At 45.5% G+C, this 17,220-nt stretch overlaps 1 protein-coding gene across 4 annotated transcripts in view; it reads left to right on the top strand.

Annotated features, from left to right (window-relative positions):
* LOC117075461 (myomegalin) overlaps positions 1-17,220 on the top strand; it is a 276,182-nt gene that overhangs the window by 245,010 nt on the left and 13,952 nt on the right. For all 4 annotated transcript variants that reach the window (XM_033197849.1, XM_033197848.1, XM_033197852.1 and 1 more), the window contains 11 exons: positions 151-270; positions 1,449-1,977; positions 3,769-4,004; positions 5,010-5,061; positions 6,147-6,370; positions 7,005-7,157; positions 9,143-9,328; positions 12,842-13,093; positions 14,291-14,422; positions 15,090-15,209; positions 16,662-16,851. In XM_033197849.1, the coding sequence (XP_033053740.1) occupies positions 151-270; positions 1,449-1,977; positions 3,769-4,004; positions 5,010-5,061; positions 6,147-6,370; positions 7,005-7,157; positions 9,143-9,328; positions 12,842-13,093; positions 14,291-14,422; positions 15,090-15,209; positions 16,662-16,851 (2,194 nt within the window). The remainder of the gene's footprint in view (positions 1-150; positions 271-1,448; positions 1,978-3,768; positions 4,005-5,009; positions 5,062-6,146; positions 6,371-7,004; positions 7,158-9,142; positions 9,329-12,841; positions 13,094-14,290; positions 14,423-15,089; positions 15,210-16,661; positions 16,852-17,220) is intronic.

Genomic DNA, 17,220 nt, shown 5'->3' with positions numbered 1-17,220 from the left:
GGTGGTCTCTTCTCCCACCAGTTCAAAGAAGCTTCTCTCCCACTGTGGATCTGACCTCCCTGCCCCCAAAGGTTAGGGTATGTGCCACTGAGGCTGAGGGCATATGTGGGAAATTCAGACATTCTGTAACACCTGCTGTCTCTTCCCAAGCAGGTGAATCCTTGGTGAAGCAGGACAGCAAGCAGGTCCAGGTAGACCTCCAGGACCTGGGCTATGAGACTTGTGGCCGAAGCGAGAATGAGGCTGAACGGGAGGAAACCACCAGTCCCGGTAAGAGCATAGGGTGTGGGGCCCACCCCTCCCTGGAGTCAGCTGTCACATTTAGGTGCTGTTGGCCAATTCCACACCTGACAAGTAGTGGGGAAGAGGAGGACAGGAGGTTAATAGGAGAACTCTTACCCAAAATGAGAGTGAGTATAAGTTTGAATCTCTACAATTAGTTGTTGGCATACTGATAATAATAATAATAATATAAAGTTCTATCCAACCGACTATTATAGAAATACTAAGGCCTACTTAGAGACCAGATGAGGTTTTAGAAACATGCAAGCTCTAAGTAAAAATAATTTTGTTTTGCATTATAAAAGGACTACAACTATAGGGCCACCCACTACATTGAAAACCAGAAGAGAAGAAAAACACTCTGTCTCTCATTCTTGAGGCAGTGTAGTGTGGCAGTTAAGAGAAAAGATCCTGGGGCCTGACTGGTTGGTTCAAATCCCAATTTGTAAACTTTCCTGTGCCCCGGTTTCTTCATATGTTAAAATAGTAATAAAGGAACTACCTACCCTGTCAGGTACCAGTGTCAATTAAATAAGTAAATTCTTATAAAATACTTTAGAACAGTGGCTGGCATCTGGTAAAATGCCATGGATTAGTTCTTATTCTGACTACCACTGCCTTAATATACTGATGTTAACATGCTGATATATTTATTCAAAGTCTTATTTTCTTATGCCTATTTTTCACACAGTTATAACCCAATAAACTTCTAAAGTATAGGAAAATTTAGAGAGCATTTAACTTTCAGCATGCAGGAATAGCTTGTCCTACATTCTTGTGGCCATCCTAAATAGATAAGGCCATGTTAATGTCTTAAGAAACATCAGTGTGTGTGGAACGAATGCAGGACATTGGAGGATTTGAATTCTGGTTCTGCCATATGCTAGTTTGAGTGATCTAGAACAAGCTAGTTTACCGCCTCTCTTTAAGTTTTGGTTTCCCCAGTCAGTAAAATAGAAGGTGATGATACCTAACTGGTAGGTATAAGGAAGATAAGAAATATTGTATTCGAATACCTAGTACAGTGTCAGGGTTGAATAAAGAACTTCTTCAACTTTTTCTCTAGTAATTATTGTCCTCACGACCAAACTTGCCTTCTCTCAAAGGCAGTGGCCACAATAGCACATCTAACTGTTATTCAGGAAGACATATTTGTCCTTTTTCAGAGTGTGAGGAGCACAACAGCCTCAAGGAGATGGTCCTGATGGAGGGGCTGTGCTCTGAGCAGGGGCGCCGGGGCTCAATGCTGGCTGGTTCCTCCAAGAGGAAGCCCTTGGAGAACCAGCTAGGGAAGCAGGAAGACTTCCGGGTATATGGAAAGTCAGAAAACATCTTGGTCCTACGGAAGGACATCAAAGATCTGAAGGCCCAGCTGCAGAATGCCAACAAGATCATTCAAAACCTCAAGAGCCGGGTCCGGTCCCTGTCGGTTACAAGTGATTATTCGTCTAGTCTGGAAAGACCCCGGAAGCTGAGAGCTGTTGGCACCCTGGAGGGGTCTTCACCTCATAGTGTCCCTGATGAGGATGAGGGGTGGCTGTCTGATGGCACTGGGGCTTTCTACTCGCCAGGGCTTCAGGCCAAAAAGGACCTGGAAAGTCTCATCCAGAGAGTATCCCAGCTGGAGGCCCAGCTCCCAAAAAATGGACTAGAAGGGAAGCTGGCTGAGGAGCTGAGATCAGCCTCATGGCCTGGGTAAGAATGACACTGTTTGGGCACTTTCTGGATTGAAAATGTGTAAGTTCGTGCTTGGTGTAGGGTAGCTCAGGCAGTTGGAAGAAAGAACATGTCTGGGTATTCACAAGGACACTGATTTAAATGGCAGATATAGGTCTGCGGAAAAGACAGGTAGGCAACCAGGAAGGCATAGGATGATGTCCTAGTATCTGGGAGATACTGGGTCTCAGGGATTTCCTCTTAGGGATGTATTAGTAAAGTAATAGTGTACATGGTATAGTATAGTAGTAATACTGGAATCAGACTTCCTGGCTCTGATGCTTACCACCCATGCAACCTTCTTAACCTTTCTGTGCCTTTGTCCTTACCTATTAAATGAAGATGATAAGAGAACCCATCTCAAAGGGTGGATATTAGGTTTAAATGAATTAATACAAGTGCTGGCCAGGCATGATAGCTCATGCCTGTAATTCCAGCACTTTGGGAGGCCGAGGCAGGCAGAACACCTGAGGTCAGGAGTTCGAGACCAACCTACTGGTTTAGTAGAGTTTCACCCCATCTCTACTAAAAATACAAAAATTAGCTAGGCATGGTGGTGCACGCCTGTAACCCCAGCTACTTGGGAGGCTGAGGCAGGAGAATCACTTGAACCTGGGAGGTGGCGGTTGCAGTGAGCCGAGATGGCACCACTGTACTCCAGCCTGGGTGACAGAGCAAGACTCTGTCTCAAAAAAAAAAAAAAAAAATGAATACAAGTGCTTAGCATAGTGCCTAGCATATATTAAGCTCTCAATGCTATTTGCCGTAGTTATAAGTGTTATTGATACTTTGTGTTGAAACACAGACATTCATCTTGGTATGTGTCCTGGTTATCTACTGCTAAGTAATAACCACTCTAAAACCTAGTGATTTCAAACAACACTTTATTATGCTTCATGGTTGGTTCTGTGGTTTGACTGGGCTCAGCTGGGTGGCTGTCACTTAGGGTCTCTTGTTTTGGGTTCCATCAATTGATGGTATGAGAGTTGATGTGATGGCCATCATTGCAAAATATAGTCAGCCACAGTATCATAACACAGGAGAAATTCAGGCATCAGGTGGTAGTTAAAACAGAAGACATGAAAAGTCCTATCTAGACTTAGGATGAAATGATTCCAATTATTCATTGAGTAACTGCTGTGAATCTGCGTGATACTGGTGCTGTAAGGAATATAAAATGCAGAACTATCTTTATTCTCACAGACCTTATGATTTATCTAGGGACATAATTAACATATATATAACAGTTGAAGAACAGTGGCATACTAAATTTTATGTTTGTTTGTTTGTTTGTTTTGTTACGGAGTCTCACTCTGTCACCCAGGCTGGAGTGCAGTAGCGCCATCTCAGCTCACTACAACCTCCACCTCCCAGGTTCAAGCAATTCTCCTGCCTCAGCCTCCCGAGTAGGTGGGATTACAGGCATGCACCGCCATGCCCAGCTAATTTTTTCTGTATTTTTAGTAGAGGCGGGGTTTTCACCATATTGACCAGGCTGGTCTCGAACTCCTCACCTTGTGATCTGCCCACCTCGGCCTCTCAGAGTGCTGGGATTACAGGCGTGAGCTACCATGCCCGGCCCATACTAAACTTTTTGATGCAACATTTTATCACGGTAGAATTTACTCTTACATACCTCCTATGGCTTATGTGCCGGAATTCAGCTTGGTGGTTCCTTAGAGATGTTCTCATAGAACTCTCTACAGAAGGCCCCATAACTTATCATCCACTCTTTCCATACTTACTCTTTCCTCTTCTGTCCTACATTAGGAAATATGATTCCCTGATTCAGGATCAGGCCCGGGAACTATCTTACCTACGGCAAAAAATACGAGAAGGGAGAGGTATTTGTTATCTTCTCACCCAGCATGCAAAAGATACAGTAAAATCTTTTGAGGATCTCCTAAGAAGCAATGACATTGACTACTACCTGGGACAGAGCTTCCGGGAGCAACTCGCCCAGGGAAGCCAGCTGACAGAGAGGCTCACCAGCAAACTCAACACCAGTAAGTTGGCCACAGGGCTTTGGAATACTCTCAGTCACCCCCACAGTTCCAGCCCCTGGTGGCCACCACATCTCCACTGCAACTTTTTACCCTAGGGTCCTGTTTGTATTTCATTTCCTGGGGCTAATACAGGATCAAGACTGCTCAGTGGGGAGCATGGAGAGGAAGACACAGGGCTGGAGATGCCACGGTTACAACAATAGAAACTTCACCACTCATAGAATGTGACCTGTGGGGCAGGGGCAGCATCTATCTGGTGCTAAGAGGGAGTAGGGTACATGAGAAGGAAGGGCCTTGTTATAGGAGGAAGAGCCCTGAACTAAGAATTACAAGACCCAAGCTCTAGCCTGGATGCTGCCCACCAACTTGCTAAATGCTCTTTCCTTGTGGTGTCTCCATATGGCATGGTAATGTACATGCAGGTACTCCACATATGGATAAAGCGCCATGCTCTTTTGTACATGGTTTAGGCACTGGCTGCAGTAGTTCAATGACTACATTGGTTATTATTGGGGTCCTCTACTCAGAATTTCTAGAGAATATCCAAGGGAGTAAAGTAAGATCAGACTTGGGAACCACCCAGCTCACCTCCTGGTGCAGGTGCAGAGGTGGGGCAGGGCTTCTTGTCATCTCCTCAGAGACCTGTGCAGATGCTGCATGAAAGCTGTGGTGGGACATATGCATTGGGGAACTAGTCTACAGCAGGACATGGAGGCTGGAGCGTCCAACAGGGCAGCTGGGCAAGGGCCTCATGATTAATTGAACAAAAGACATTTTAAATGTTTTGCCCTGATTCAGGGCAGAGGAAGTCATCATGGTGACCAGCAGGTCAGGGACAGTGGGGTCACTTCTCTAGAGACCCAAGCTGAGGCCTCCCAGAATAACTGTTCTGGATACATGCATGAAATGCTCACTACTCTGTCTCCAGATAGGCTCCTGTGTTTGTAATGCGGGAAATGGGTCCAGCCTAATTTCTTACTGTTTCTTTTTAAATTTGGTTTGCAGAGGATCATAAAAGTGAGAAAGATCAAGTTGGACTTGAGCCACTGGCCCTCAGGTAATTCAGAGGAGAATCTGGTAAAGAGATTGGGACTGAGGCCCAAAGGGTCAAGGATGGCGGCAACTCCAGAAATCAAGGGGAATAAAGGAAAGTGCTGAATGTATTGAATTCATGCATTCATTGAACACCTCACTGTTGTTTTTAACTAAATTCTTTCTTCTCTTTTGGTTTAATTACATTGGCACATAGTTGTCCAGGCTTAGTAACCTAGAAACAGTCTGAGCTAAAAGTGAACTAACTAGGTTTCAAGAGTCTTCTGTCCCACTAAGGGTCCTGCTTTCCTGCTGTGTGTTTAATAAGTAGGATGAGCTTTTTCCAAAGTTGGCCTGGCCCAAATTGGGTTGACAGCTAGTTTAATAGTCACTCAATTGCCCTGGGGGAAAAGAGGAATCATATACCAGGACCTGGTGAAAGAGGCCTAGATGGTGTAGATCATCAGGAGGCTGCAGTGCCTCAGGAACCAGTTCTCAGTGAGTTGCTTCATACAGTCATCAATGAAATATGGCTCAGAGTCAGTTGTAGTCACTAGTTGGGGTTCTTTGGGTCATGATTATGTCTCAGGCTTCATAATTGCTTCTGAAAATATCTGTAGTGAAGGACACAGTGTTGTTTTTTGTTTTGTTTTGTTTTTATTTCTAATCCATCATAGAAACATACATGGTCTGAATTCAGTTAACTACATGATTCCACTTATCATGCTCTTGGATGTTGGGACAATGGTTTGCTCTGCCTTTCTCAATGCTTGCTTTCAATTGTTATACTTGTCTTGCTGGAGATGGTAACAAACAGTTTGCAGGGTGCAACTGTTCCAGGGATCATACTTTAAGCAGCAGTGCCTTAAAAGGAGGGCTAGCTGTGTCTTTGCTTGTCCTCAGCATATTATGTGGCCAGAGCACTGGGTAGCTATTCTCTCTCCATCTACACCCCACCTACACTCCATCCCTAAGCAGAGGTGGGTTATTTCCATTATTCTCTGCAAGCATGGTCCCCTGGGCTTACTTGGCTTTTCCTATGAGCCACAGTCAGGACAGGTTGGTTTGGGTGACCTTGGTTTTACCTGTTGTCCCCCTTCTCCCCACCAGGCTCAGCAGGGAGCTGCAGGAGAAGGAGAAGGTCATTGAAGTCCTGCAGGCCAAGCTGGATGCTCGGTCCCTCACACCCTCCAGCAGCCATGCCTTGTCTGACTCCCACCGCTCTCCCAGCAGCACCTCTTTCCTGTCTGATGAGCTGGAAGCCTGCTCTGACATGGACATAGCCAGCGAGTACACACACTATGAAGAGAAGAAAGCTTCTCCCGGTCACTCAGGTAGCCTCCACTTTCTGGGTGGTACCGTCTTTGTCTAGGCTGAGTGGAGACCTCAGGAAACAGGTCTTATAGCTCCACCATGGTGTGTATCAGGCTGAACATGGCTGTGGGGCCAAGTGCCATGCACAGGCACCAGTGGATCAGGATCTTTGCTCTGCTCCTGACTCTACACGTTACCTCTGTCACCCTGGCCTCCATGGGCATGTACATGCTGTTGGGCACAATGTGAGCCATTGTGGGGAGAGTGAGAAGATCACGGCAGACTCTTCTTCAGTGACTCTGTCGGATAGATCTTCTTTAGGATGGAAAACCTCCTTCATCTCTCCTGCAATGATCTTGCTACTTACTCCTGAGCAGTGTTCCCTAACTATATGTGGGTGTCCACAGATGCTGCTGGTCTTGCCTGATATTTTCATGTTTCAGAGCTCAGAGCACCACTATCATCCCTAAGGTGGTTTGCCTCACTATAGGAGCTGTCTGCAAACAAGAAAATGAACAACTGCTAACAGTGCTTGTGCTTGGTTCTTTCCCTGAAAGCAAGACTCTAGCCCTGGTATCCCTGGGTAAATATAAGGCCAGGATTCCAGTTCTCTGTAGAACATCAAACATTTTCTTTCATTCATGGGTTTTATAGATTCCATCCATCATTCGAGTCATTCTGCTGTGTTATCTTCTAAACCATCATCAACCAGTGCATCTCAGGGGGTTAAGGCCGAATCCAGCAGCAACCCCATCATCTTGCCAACTCCCCAGAATTCCCCCAAGGAGGCCAACCAGGCCCATTCAGGTATGCAACAGCCAATGGGGCAGAAGCCTCATCTCCTCTTTCTCTGCTGCCTGTTTGACTTTTCTTCAAGGACAGAGGTTTGGACTGTTAGGGGCCTAAATGCATCAAAACCTAAACAGAATCAAGAAACCATCCTTATTTGCCAGTTGTGTCTGATTTAAGAAAATATTTTAGAAAATAAGTAATCCACATCAGGTTTTTATCTGCATACCGGCTTTGACCAGCAGTTGGCTAATCATTTAAAAAGAAACATTTTTATTGGTTTTCTCTCATTTTATCCTGGGAGCAAAGAAGCAAAATATTTCTCCCAGGATTACGACAGCCATAGGATGAAAAGAAATTCACATCTCCTGATCCACTGTATGTGTTACCCATTAAATCTGCATGGTGATTCTCTGCAAGAGGTAGTGCTACTTATTTCATAGCCAAGGATGCTGAGAACAGCCTCAGACAAGGTTCTGTTCATGGTATGTTACCATTAATGGATGTATGAATGGATTGGCAGTCCTTAATATGTACATAGTGCATATCTTGGGGGCAGTTGAAGGGGTACATTTCATTTACAAGTCCAGCTTAGTTGCCAGAGGGTACACTGCTTATTCACAGCCCTGTACCAGGGATGGCAAGGAAAAGGCAAACCTTGTCTTCACCTCCTACCTCTCACCATACCTAGATGGCTGCCTTCAGTGTGGTTTGTTGTGAGGTTTGACTTGAGTAGAGATGCTCCCAGAAGGCGCAGTGCTTTCTTCTGCTGCCCTCATTTCCCTGAAGGCAATTCAACCAAAATCTTAAGGAAGAGGAAGTGTTCCAGTGCTTCCTGAGCCTGGTTTCAAAGTTTCAAGGCCAGAGTGGGCAACAGCTGGACAAGAATCATGAGGAAAACTGTGCTTCCAGAATTGTAGACATCTGCTTAAATGTTTTGGGTTCAAACGGAGCAGAAGATGAAGAAGAAAGGATTTAAAAATCAGAATGCCTCCTCAAAGAATGCCTGGGCTGTGTTACCTGGCAATTTGAGTGTATCTGCAGTATTGATCTGAAATGGTCTCAGCACCATTGGGATGTGTTTTAGGATGTAATCATTGTCTTCTACATTTGACATTCTCTATGGGTCAGCCTTGGTTTCTGCTCCCCCTCCATTGGCTACCTGCCCTTTAATTGCTTTTAGGGAAGAGGAAACAATTTTAAACATTGAGACTTGCCAGGGTTTCTAAAAACCTGTCTGTAGATGGGAAGACTTTTTTTAATGCAAATTTTCTGTTCCAAAAATTTATAATTCTGTAAGTCTACAGTAAAGCCTAGACAGAATCAAGAAGGCCTAAAGAATCTACATATATTGAGAGTTTTTGCTATGTGATTTAAATGCCCAGGAGGGTTTACAGGCCATTTTGTCTAAGCCACTCTACCAACGCATCTATTTTTACTTTGGTAAATGAACGCGTTGATTTGGAATTCTGAAGTTTGTTTCCATCAGAGTCCTGAACTGCATGCACTAGTAATGAAAATTTCCCCACAGCCTTTGTTCATATCTCTCCTACTCAGGATGGGACCTGATGCCATCAGAGAGGAGTTCTAGGTAGAGAAAGAGTCTTGTCCCAGGGCCAAGGACTGATATATGCTGGGAGCAGAGCCCCGCAGGCCCTTGAGAGCATTCAGGCTCTCTGACTTGTCCATGCCCAGGATTGCTGGGGTGAATCTCAATAATGCCACCTTACCTTCTTTAGCCAATAGCTTTCAAGATGAACATAGAGGATGTATGCAGGATAGCCCTGGCAGGGGAGAAGAGGGAAGGTCAACCAGGCCAGCCTCTCTGGTAGCAATGGTCACTCTTGGCTATCTTATTCTCTACCACACTACTAAGGTAATAGCCACTACACAGGGTGATGTCTGGTCAGGGAATGGTTTGACCTTCTCAAGCTTTTACCCATTCTTTTCTCTCATCTTCTCTTGATGATGTGTCTCTTTTCTCCCTAACTTTCTGTTCCTAGGCTTTCATTTTCACTCCATACCCAAGCTGGCTAGCGTTCCTCAGGCACCATTGCCCTCAGCTCCATCCAGCTTCCTGCCTTTCAGCCCCACTGGCCCTCCCCTCCTTGGCTGCTGTGAGACACCGGTGGTCTCCTTGGCTGAGGCTCAGCAGGAGCTGCAGATGCTGCAGAAGCAGTTGGGAGAAAGTGAGCACTTCTGCATTTGTGTGCTTGCGAATGGCAGCCCCACACTGTGTTGCTCTGCATGGCTCAGGCTGGATGGCAGAGTTTAAGAAAGCAACATGGGTACACGTTACAAATGGAAGACTGAGGGAAAGCTCTGCTTGCTTATTTTTTGGAAGTGTATTTCCTGTTATTTCTCTGGTGTGTGTGTCTCATCAGTTAATAGATAGATATGTTCACGAAGCTCTAGAGCTGGTGCTCTCACACTGTACACACCGCTGGATACCACCAAGTATGCTGAATCCCTGACAGACTGGTGGACTGCTCACTGGTAGGGGATGGGAGAGAGATGTTATGCTTTGCCTATGCAGGATGAAGTGGCCAAGGAAAAGATGGCCACATTCAGTGGGCTCCTTTATGTGGCTATTAGATTTTTCTGCTGTGAAATGCTGTTAATCAAATTCAGTTCCTGACATCATTAGGTTGGAGCAAAAAGGGTAATGGTAGAGGGATTCAGAAGAGGAAATGATGAGCCACTTTTCCTACTACACAGGGTTCATCCCTGCCCTGGGACAGGTGACACGTAGGCAACTTAGAACCACAGCACCAGCCATGGCATCTGACTGTGAATCCCATCCTCTGACTCCCAAAGATAATTGACCTTATGTAGTTATGTAGACCGTGGACAGTCACCTTTTAGAAAACGCTTGGATATACTTGTAGGCTGGATGCTCATCATAAATTTAGTGTGCTGGTGGTCACTGATAGCTTAGAAAAAAATGACAAACCTTCACATGAATTTGCTCTCTCATAGCACCTTAAGCACAACAGTTAGAAAGCAGTTTTGAATGAAGTTAAACTCATTTGTCAGGCACTTTCTGTGCCTGTAAAGAAGCTTAGGTGAGCCAGAGACTGATAGGGTCACCATGCCAGCAGTTTCCAGTGACGCAAGACAACCGCCAAGAATTTGCATCCCCCTCCCTGTAGCCCCAAATGTCATCATGTGGACCAGCCTATTTCTTTCCTTCTTCCTCTTTTTTTTTTTTTTTTGAGACAGGGTCTCACTTTGTCACCCAGACTGAAGTGCAGTGGCACGATCTCGGCTCACTGCAGCCTTGACCTGCTGGGCTCAAGCAACTCTTCCATCTCAGCCCCCCAAGTTGCTGGGATTACAGGTGTGTGTCACCACACCTGCCTAAGTTTTGTACTTTTTGTAGAGACAGGGTTTCGCCATGTTGCCAAGACTGGTCTAGAGCTCCTGAGCTCAAGTGATTGGCCCACCTTGGTTTCTGAAAGTACTGGGATTACAGGCATAAGTCACTGCACCTGGCGTAGCCTATTTATTTTGTCAACCCAGGAAATGGATATTTTGTCCAGTGCAGGGAACTCTAAAGCTCAGGAAAGTGAAGTTACTTATTCAAGGTCACTAGTAAGTGGGAGAGATGGGTGTGAATCTGGTCTTCTGCTCCAAGTTTCATGTTTCTGTTATATCTTTTCTACTTAGGATGGCTTTGTCACCATCCTGCTTAGAGTATGGGGCTGAGCTCAACTGATCAAACTCCGGGGACTCCTTGCAATAATTTTTTCCCTCACTTTAGAGACCAGTAGGAGATGCTGGTGTTTCTGACCTAAAACTTGTTACTTTAGCAGTTCTGGCTCCAACAATGGATGGGCAACAAATGTGCCCCATGACAAATGACAAGAGTATTTTCTAGCTGCCATTTCTTCCCCTTGCCTCCTTTTCCTTTCTTTCCACATTTGTCCCTTTGTCTTTGCCCAAAGGGAAGGATGGGAGGAGAGCACTGTCCATGAAAAAGGGTAGGGTCTGTTGTTTGGGGTTAAATTGGAATTACATCAAGTCTGAGGCCATTGACCAGAGTTCAAATGGTCCCTGCCTAGATGAGGAAGATTGTAGCCCTTTCTTTCTCCACCTGAAGTCAAGGTCCTCTCCAAGGGACCATTGCTTATCCAAGCTCATTGTTTGCTCTGAGCCAAGTTTCCATGTGGACAGTGGTGCATGGTGGCCTCTCAGGTCCCTGAGTTAAAATCTTGTGCAAGAGTCTATATGGTATCTTTGCATGGTTTACAGCATGTACTGTGTATTGTGTGGCCAAGGGACTGGAACATGAGAATACTGATCACTGTTACTGACAGACTTAAAACCTCACATGGCCTTGATTAAAAAGTAAGCTGACTGTCTACAACCACTGATTTCCCCCTTTGCCTTGTGTTTGGATGAGGTTGAAGGCAGTTTGAAAGAGGTAGGAAATCATGTATTTGTTGCATCTCTTCTAAAATGTAGGTGCTTAAATTTTTAATCTTCTTCTTTAACTAAGTGATCCTGATGAACATCTAGTATTTTGCAAATAGGAAGAGAGACTCATGACAAGAATTCTCAAACTTCTGCCTATTAGAATCACCTAGAATGCATTAAAAACATCCATTGTTCAAGATGTATCCCATATTGATTAAGGCAAAATTTCTGGAATCCAGGAATCAGTATGTTGCCATACTTTCTCAGGTGATTCCAATATGTACCCAAATTTGAAAACTAGCTACAAGTGGTGCTAAAAACTGGCAAGTGGCAATTACACTAACCCCTCTGAGGAGTTTTCCTTGGTTGGAAGAAACAATGACTTCATTTGCTTAGGAGCAGCTACCTGTCTATTCTGCTGCCCATGTTCATAATCCCTGAAAGAAAGCAGGCTTCTGAATTTTCTCCTAAACTGTGTCTCTGCCCACCTCTTTCCCAATCTCCCCTTTGCTGGGCTTCTTTTTACAGAGAACTGGAGATGACAGGGCTCAAGGGAAAGGCCTATGATTTCAAAGGCTCTATGAAAGTATCAGCCTATGAAATGAAAGGTCCTACCTGCCTCTGTGGAATAGTATTCAATGATTCTTTAGACAGGAGTGATGACATTTTGCAGCTCTTGAGACATGTTGGATGTGATCCAAATGAATACTTGCCTTACATAGACCCTTCCCCAGCCTCAGCAAAGAGTTCTTCAGTCTGGTGGAACTAGGGCCACCATATCCAGCTTGACTTCATGTCCCCTTTCTCACCTGAAAAACTCCAAGGTGGAACTGACATATTGACTGGTTAGTTTCAGGGGAAGGCAAGTACATTTAGACAAACAAATGTTCGTGTTCACAGGTAAGCTCAATCCTGTATGCCATTGCTCTCACAACTTCTAACTGTGGGAGTGAATCCTACTTTTAGAACTTTCCTTGGAGTCTGTCACGAAGGATTATAGTAGGAGCCAGGAGTGGGGCCACTGGACTTTTCCCTTGTGTATACTGATGACTTTAAGATACTTTATTCTCTACCTCTTGTATCTGCTGCCAGGAAATACAAAGGGTGAGCGTTACAACCTCTAGGTTAGGAGCCTTAGTCTAGTTAGTATACCACAGTGAACTGGATCTCTGACATTCCACATGTCTCCTTTTAGTCTCTATTCTTAGCAATCACACACTTCCTTGCAAATCCTTCCCTTCTGATACCTCATTTGCTTCTTACTCATGTTTCTTTCTGCCCAGGTGCCAGCACCGTTCCTCCTGCTTCCACAGCTACATTGCCAAGCAACGACTTGGAAGCCGGCTCTTCCCACTACCTCAACTCTGCCCAGCCTCACTTTCCTCCAAGAGGCACCATAGAACTGGGAAGAATCCTGGAGCCTGCGTACCTGGGCAGCAGTGGCCAGTGGGACATGATGAGGCCTCAGAAAGGGAGTGTATCTGGGGACCTATCCTCAGGCTCCTCTGTGTACCAGCTTAACTCCAAACCCACAGGTAAAGCACAACGCAGAGACGGCAGCCTTTGAAAAGAAGTCTCATTCGGAGTCTACTCTTTTCCTACTCAGGCAGGTCTTTGATGCCTCCTCCATCCCTGGCTCATAGAGTGGGTATAAAATGCAAGAGCTGTATCAGGGCTCAATCCTTTCCAAGTACATTTCTTTATTCTCCTGCCCAGGGCCTCAGTGCTCTGTAGGGATATGGGAAAGTCAGGGACCCACCTCTTGTGCTCTCATACTCATGTCCTTCCGTCTTCCTGCAGCCTGGCCTCTTTGCAGCCAACTCTCTTAGACCCCTCCAGAATGCCAGGCATAGACGGGACTTTCTTCCATCAGTCAGGACTTGTCACAGGAAAGGGTGCAAGGGTGCAGCTCCCCGACCTTGCACATATATCCTGTGCACAAAACTCAGTCACAGCAAGTGGAGAGGGATAGCTAAGTTCGTAAATGCTAGGATGCCACTCAGTTCCAACAGTAAGACAATCGTAATTTTCGGGAAAAGACTGAGCCCAAAGCAAAATGGTACAGTTAATGTCTGGTGTAAGCATCCCTCTGACTTTTCTGCATCTTTTTCCTTTGTTTGGCGGGGGGGGGAGGGGGTGTCATCCCCTCTCGAATTTGCCTTCAGATCTCTAGATCCTTCCAGGCTATTCTTTCATCTTCCATATTAAAAGCGATTTCAGGGACGCATTCAGTGTCAGTCATTAACCACATAGGGTGACTGTAAGATCGCATACTTTTACTTTAGGCCTTCTTTCTAAGGGTGGGAGGAAGGGCTTTGTCCCTTGCTAAAGAATGCTTGTCATGTGTCAGTAAGAAGAAAGGTAGAGTGAGGGCTCACCTATCATCCTCATAGTCACACCAAGGAGGTGGCCATACCTTTCCGGATGCTAGACAGGCCTTGTCCAGAGCCCTCAGTTATTTTTCTAAAACATGTGGAACTCTCACAAGACCCCTGTGTGGGAGGAGGCCCATGGAGATTTTTTAACAAGTGACTGTTAAGTGTTTGAAAGCACATTTACTCTTTAAACAAAACTACTATTCCTTTGGGTGTCCATGTGAGAGGACACAGTTGGCAGAAGGCTAGTGATATTTACAGGTCTTTCTGCAAGACCCCTGGCTGAGCCCCACCCCTATCAGTAACCAGGATTCTCCATCTCCCACCTCTCTCCATGTCCTGGTGGTTTGGCTGCAGGGGCTGACCTGCTGGAAGAGCATCTTGGTGAAATCCGGAACCTGCGCCAGCGCCTGGAGGAGTCCATCTGCATCAATGACCGCCTACGGGAGCAACTGGAACACCGGCTGAGCTCTGCTGCTCGTGGAAGTGGTAGGAGAGGCCCAGACCTTCCTGTTTCTGGCTCTATTTAGGGACCTTTAGGCAGAGCTTCACAGATATTCTTTACTTCACTTGCTCCTTATGAACAGTCCAGCAAGGGAGGTGGGCAAGTACTGTTATCCCTACTTTCTGAATATATCTGAGTTTAGAGAGTAACTCTCTTTAAGGCAGAACTAGGTCTGGTGCCCAGAGTCACCTGACTTCTCACCCCATACTTAATCTGCTTATATACTGTGTGCTGATGCCTTTGCCTTTGTTGTATGATTGATAAGTGGTAGAGCCAGGTCTGTAAGGGTCCTCCCAACTCCACCCCTGGCTGCTTTACCAAGGTGGCCTTTCTCCTTACACTCTTCTTCCGAGCTGCTGTCACATGGAGGCCAGTCTTCCCATATGTTGTTGTCCTGCCTATACCACAGCAGCAGCTGTTTAGGGAGATCGAGCCTCCTGCACCATTGCAGTTATGGCATGTGATGATGCATGCAAAGAATCCACTGAGAAGAGGCACACAGAAAACATGTACCCAGCCCCCCATGCTTCATTCTGGGTCAGGCCTTGAGTCCTTGGGGTTTTCTGCTGGGTTGGGGCAGTATCTTTGAGAGATAAAGAATGGGAAACTTTTGGAAGCTTCTGTTACCCGAATGTGTACTTTCTGGGACAGGATCCACCTCAAACTTCTGCAGTCAGGGCCTAGAGTCCATACCTCAGCTCTGCAATGAGAACAGAGTCCTCAGGGAAGAAAATCAAAGACTTCAGGCTCAACTGAGTCATGTTTCCAGAGGTACGTGGTCAAAACCCACAAACTGTGGTCACTCTTAAGTTTCTTTCTTTCCTGGCTATACTAATCACCAACTGGAGAAGCAAACAGAAGAAGGTAAGGTAACAGAGCTGCTCAGATCCACCAACCCAAACTTACAGCTATTCTCAGTCTAGAGAAGGCTGCTTTCTAAGATGTTCCAACTATGGGCCCCTCAGACCCCTAGTCCCTGGAAGTAAAGAGTTCTAGGAAATCCATCATTTCTGCACAAGCCCACCTGCGTATATCCAGAGTCACGAGCTATCAATCTGGATACCAGTCTGGTATCTGTTCTACCTCCCTTCACTCACAACTGATTTGGAACCAATAAAGGAGGGAGTGTGAATGCCTATCTTCCCTCTCAAGTTTCTCCAGACTTTACTGCAGCAGCATGTGTCACTTCTGGTCCTGCTCTGCCATCCCTCTGCCTCCTCACCACATCCCTCACTCATACACTCAGGGCTCCTCTCTGGTCAGTACTCATATGATTCCATGCCAAGTGGCATGAGCAAATGCCCCCCAGCACTTTCCCAGCCCTAGCCAGGGGGCGCTCACAGGTGGGCATCATTTCTCGTGTGGCTGGGAGGCAGCTGACCTTGGTGTTAGTCTACTTGATGAGATCAATGTATTATTAATAAAATATTGGACAGCCATAAAAAGACTGAGAATAGTGTCCAAAAGGATTAAGCCCAGAATGAAGGAAAGTTTGTGGAAAAGGAAAAAGCCACCAAGAGATATTTCTAAATTAGCCACCTTAATTAGTTAATTAACTTAATTAATTGATTTCTATATTAACAAGAAGATTTAAGAGGAAAGGTCACTGCTGGGGGATGATAACAAAAGTTAACAGATAAGAAAGAAGTCAGAACTACTAAACTACCATTGCATGCTTGGAGAGAATAGAACAGACCTCACAGGTGAGAAGACAGTAAGATATTTAAACGAGTACAATTTGCCGGGCTTAGGTGAATCTTTCCCCAGAGGATTACTGAGTCCCTTCAATAATCTTTGACAACTTGTGAAGATCAGAGAACTGCTGCAAGTTCCAAAAAAGAACAAATATCCCAGTTTTCAAAATAATGAAAATGATACATTCCAAAAAGAAATCTTGATGTTGATCTTTGTCAAAATTCAAGAATGGATTATTGAACAGATGGTATGTGAGCACCTGGAAAATGGTGAGCATTAGAAACCAGAATTTCTCTAAGAGCAAGGTAGGACAGATTAAATAAGTGGAATGAAGGGTTTTGCAAAGAGAGAAATGCACCATTCTCCAGGCTGCGGGGTATGTTGAGCCAGTATGCTCTTCCCCACCAACATACGACCTTCCTTCCCTGCTCCTTAGCTTCGTTTCAGGGTGTATGTGCTTGGGGTCATCTTTCTGCTGAGCTCTGGCCCTATCATAATAAATCAGTCCTCCTGTGTTCCTCTCACCAGAGCACTCCCAAGAAACGGAAAGCCTGAGGGAGGCTCTGCTGTCCTGTCGATCCCACCTTCAAGAGCTGGAAAAGGAGCTGGAGCACCAGAAGGTGGAAAGGCAGCAGCTTTTGGAAGACCTGAAGGAGAAGCAGCAAGAGGTCTTGCATTTCAGGGAGGAACGTCTTTCCCTCCAGGAAAACGACTCCAGGTAAGAGGGGACCCATTGACAGAGAAGGAAGCATTCTTCATTCTTACATTCATTCTTACATTAGAAGACGGGATATTGGCAAGACAATTGGTGTCCTCTTTTGGAAACCTCAATGTTCCCTCTGCTATTCCTGATTTTTGTGTGCCAGTAGAGGGGTGAGGCGCTTTAAGCAGAAGAAAGGACTTCTCTGGGAATGCCTTGTCACTCCCAAGTTGAGAGAGTAAAACTCTGTTGCAGAAGTCTTCAGTATATGAGAGACATGAAAAAGAAGGGTTTCCATGCTTTCAGTTAGATATAGGACATTAGTCTCACCATCACCTAGGACACTTCTTTACTGGCTGCGATGCTTGGTCCCAGCATAAGCCCTGT

Source organism: Trachypithecus francoisi, unplaced genomic scaffold (assembly GCF_009764315.1).
Source record: "Trachypithecus francoisi isolate TF-2019V2 unplaced genomic scaffold, Tfra_2.0 Lachesis_group5, whole genome shotgun sequence".
NCBI classification, from domain to species: Eukaryota; Metazoa; Chordata; class Mammalia; order Primates; family Cercopithecidae; genus Trachypithecus; species Trachypithecus francoisi.
Note: the sequence above shows the minus strand (reverse complement) of the source record. Positions and strands in the feature narration are given on the sequence as shown.